This window comes from Pyxicephalus adspersus, chromosome 1 (assembly GCF_032062135.1).
Source record: "Pyxicephalus adspersus chromosome 1, UCB_Pads_2.0, whole genome shotgun sequence".
Classification (NCBI taxonomy): Eukaryota; Metazoa; Chordata; class Amphibia; order Anura; family Pyxicephalidae; genus Pyxicephalus; species Pyxicephalus adspersus.
In genome coordinates this window covers 20,703,542-20,707,439 of record NC_092858.1, presented here as the reverse complement: position 1 = coordinate 20,707,439, position 3,898 = coordinate 20,703,542, and the positions used below count along the sequence as shown (strand labels likewise).

At 35.9% G+C, this 3,898-nt stretch overlaps 1 protein-coding gene across 1 annotated transcript in view; it reads right to left on the bottom strand.

The window, feature by feature from the left end:
* Positions 1-690: 690 nt before the first annotated feature.
* Positions 691-3,898, bottom strand: part of FNDC3A (fibronectin type III domain containing 3A) — a 110,308-nt gene continuing 107,100 nt past the window's right edge. The window contains exons 21-22 of the mRNA XM_072398651.1: positions 2,215-2,381; positions 691-1,907 (exon numbers count right to left, since the gene is read on the bottom strand). Coding sequence (XP_072254752.1) covers positions 1,744-1,907; positions 2,215-2,381 — 331 coding nt within the window. The 3' untranslated portion in view covers positions 691-1,743. The remainder of the gene's footprint in view (positions 1,908-2,214; positions 2,382-3,898) is intronic.

Sequence of the window (3,898 nt, the reverse complement as noted above, 5' to 3'; positions counted from 1 at the left end):
AAGTTCAACAGCAGGAAAAAGAAAGTCAATCAGAATGAATTTTTCTTCAGGGTTTTCTAAACAGGCAGTGCGTGTTGTCCAATGTGCAAACAATATGATCTGATGACAAACGTGGTTCCTGTGTCAGAGGTCAGAAAAACAGTATTTGCAGCAATGGATAACAAATGGCTGCTAATTTCAGGAGATCTGGAGTAAAGTTCAGTGATATATTTGACCGTACTCCTTGCTGGTGACTTTGACATGATAAAGTAAAGTCCTTGATTGTCTCATGAAGTAACACAATGCAGAGGAAGGTATGTTAAAGCAGAATTAAACCTGTGATACTTACCTGTTCATGTTCCCTCGCAGGGTGTCACCATCTTCATTGTCCTTCTCTTCCTGAAAAGGATCTTTGGCCATCCTGATTGGCCGTACTGGGAGGTGCATGGGAGTTCATTCAATTCTGACACACGTCAAGAGAAGCTGGGATTGCCAGGTATCATCAATATACCAGCTGGGAAGTGATGGCAGCTCAGTGAAATATAATAGCTGGGTGATCAGGCAGGTAAGAATAGTTATTACAGAAGGGACATCACCTGCCCTATTCTGCAATAAAAACCTGCCATTTGTTCAAAGTGGGACTGTAGTTCCACTTTAAGTCAGTAATGGGGAAAATTCAACTGCAGGAGACCACACAGGTACTATAGTTGACTTTTCTTTTGCCCTATGCCTGTCTTTGTCTGGGCACAGCTTGCAGTATTAAAAACAAATAGACAAATGATTTTTGTTACGTACACACTGCCCTGTATATAAGCATGAAAGCCATCCACTTCTTAGTAAGTAAAGCAATTATTTTGGGTTAAGAAATAACAATTTATTAAAGGTGCCTGAAGAGTAGTAGTCATGCCATGGTTTGATGTCTGATCTTCCTTCAGACTCATCTTGAGTCCTGTGTGTTGTTCTATTAAATTATTAATTAAAAAAAAAAGTTACAGATCACCTTTGTTTGAATTTGCTTCATCTTCATGTTCTCATTAGAGGGGTTAGCTATTAAATTTCTTGCATGTGAAGCTCATAATATAGTTAGCTGCACAGGAAGTCTTATTTCATAATTTCATACAGCCTCATTTGCTTTGCTACATTAATGGAGTTAGCAGCAAGATCTTTTAAAAATGTAAAATCTAATAAAGAGAAATCCATATCCACTTTCAACAGCTTTCTGTCTGAATTAGTAAGAAAACAAAGTAGGATGACAAACAGAAAAAAAATATATAAAAAAATACAATATAAGAGTACGGTATACATAGTGAAACTTCCTTGATGTACGTATGTGGTCTGGGTGAGTTGCAATGCCAGTTGGTTGAAGTAACAGCTAGATATCTAACATTTGCAAAGATTGGTCAGCAGCTGCAATTCTTTTAAGTTGACTTTAAATACTACCATGGTTGGCTGGTGGCCATTTTCCGTTTGGTAAGACAAAGATAGTTAGTCTTAGATTTCGATTTCTTCACACAAATTCTGCCCAATCAATGGCTGGGGTAATACTGGAGAAACATAGGGTTGATCACACCTGCAGAGGATACCCAAAATTGGTAACTTTTTTCTCTGCAGTGCTTAATAACAGCACCAACAAGTTTGACTCTACCTACCTATTAGGTCTAGATGATAAAGGGCTGTTCCAACTGGCAGATAAGGTGCTGTTAGGAAGAATGAATTGCCAAAAGTGCACTCTTTTGACTCATATTATACTGTACGTATAATTTTTTAAAATGATTTGTAACCAGAAACTGTAATTCCTACCTGTTTGAAGTCGGAGTCTTTTCCAGCCATTATCTGCAGAATGTAGAACACAGGATCTCCTTTCATTGGAGGTAAAGACTCCCATGTAACTTCACAGGTATGCTCATTTATTCGCTCTATCCTTGGTGCTTGTAGAAATTAAAGAGAAAATTAAGAACTTTTTAAACTACAAAGCTGAGAAATGTGTACATAGTATCATTCAAAGTAAAGTGTAATAAAGTATGTCCTATCATATTACTAAGTTTTAATCTGCACACCCTGATCAGACCTGTGTCTGAATATTAAGACTATGCTGAACTGTAGCTGCTTTTAACGACTGTGTCTTTAAGAACCCATAAAATTTCCAGAAATTAAAAAAGATAAAATCTACCTTAAGTGCAGTTGAAATTAAACCTAAATGTGCCACAATCATAATTTGTATATTACCACACTTACCTTTCAAGGCAGGTGGGATAGATTTCGGAGTTGTGAAAACATATTCAGGAGAAAAAGGTCCTTCACCAGCCTCATTGCACGCCTGAATACGAAACTTATAGGATGTGGACTCATTAAGTCTTTGTACTTTGTATGTGTGACAAGGACCTTTGTATAAGGATATAAACCTGCAACATAGATCATCACATGTTTTTGTATTGTTTTTCTTTAAAAAGACACGTTATCAATATATAAACACTCTGGAATAAACCTGTGGATACCATATTAACATTAGTAAGTGCATTTGTACTCAAACATCTCACATTTTGCTGCAGCAGCCACAAGGCTCAGAAAATCTAATGACAATAGACTTTAGAAACTGAATCTATTCTAGGCCCATCTTTTGTGCCTTCCATTGCTCCCTAAAGGTATAAGTGATTTTAAATGGGAGCCTACTAGAGCATTATAGGGGTATGTAGAGATATATAAAGGAGTGTACTCATAGGAGCCTACTTAATATGATTTTGTAAATTCGATTTTAGCATTTTTAGATGAGATAGCATAATGTAAGACTTTGGTTTCATGAAAATGTTATCTTTTGTTCAAATCAGTGCTCTAATAAGGTTTTATGAGGGTCTCCTGATATATCTTAATGTGACCTTGTTGCAAAAATTAGGCAACCAAAGGCAAATTTTCTGTAAATGCTTCCTGTGCTACCAAGTGTCAAATAAAATCATTGGCTGAAGTTTACTTTGAACATAGGAATCTCTTTTTAAAATATATATTTGCATTTTTGGTATTATTATTATTGTTATCCAGTCTTTATATCGCGCTGATATAATATTCAGCACTTTACAAAGTCCATAGTCATGTCACTGTCACTTAGGCGGGCCCACAATCTAATGTCCCTACCATAGTCATATGTCATCAATACAGTCAGTTTTGGGGGGAACACAATTAACCTAACAGCATGTTTTTGGAAACCGGATAGTGTCCTGTCCGACATCCGAACCTGGGACCTAGCGCTGCAAAGAGTTCTAACCACTAAGCCCCCATGCTCTTGTGTTTTCAGCATATTTTCTAATGATGCTCTAATATAAGAAAAAAATTGTGCAGCAACTCTTTTTCATGAAAGAAAACAAATATCCTTTCAAACAATATGTTTTTTAGACTTTACATGAATAAATGGAAATCTTGAAGGAAGTTAGAATAGTAACAACAACAAACAAGGCAGGGAAAGTGTAAAGCACCAAAGTATACAATATATCTGTAAATATTGAAGTTTCACATAAAAAAATGCCATACATAAAAATAAATAAAAAAATATATATTAATGCAAACTAGCTGCTGCAATCTATAATAAGTGAGGTAATAAATCAGGCAATAGAAGCTTTTGGGGTATTAGAGATCAGGAGACATTTAAACTCAATAGTATGACATGAAACTCTTGCCAACAACCCCCCCAGCTCCCACATTCAGCACATTTAATTTTTTTTTATAATAAACATAAGTGTGTAGGGAAAACTTTCCTACATAAGTATAGACCACTTAGACATTTTCAGTACACTAGTGTCTATACTAACTTCAGATCTCCAGGTAAAATAACAATAGAAACAGGGTGGGTTTGAACCAAACATCATCTGGCATAATGCAAAATGTAAATACGACTATTTTTCGCCATATAAGACGCTCCGGAATATAAGAC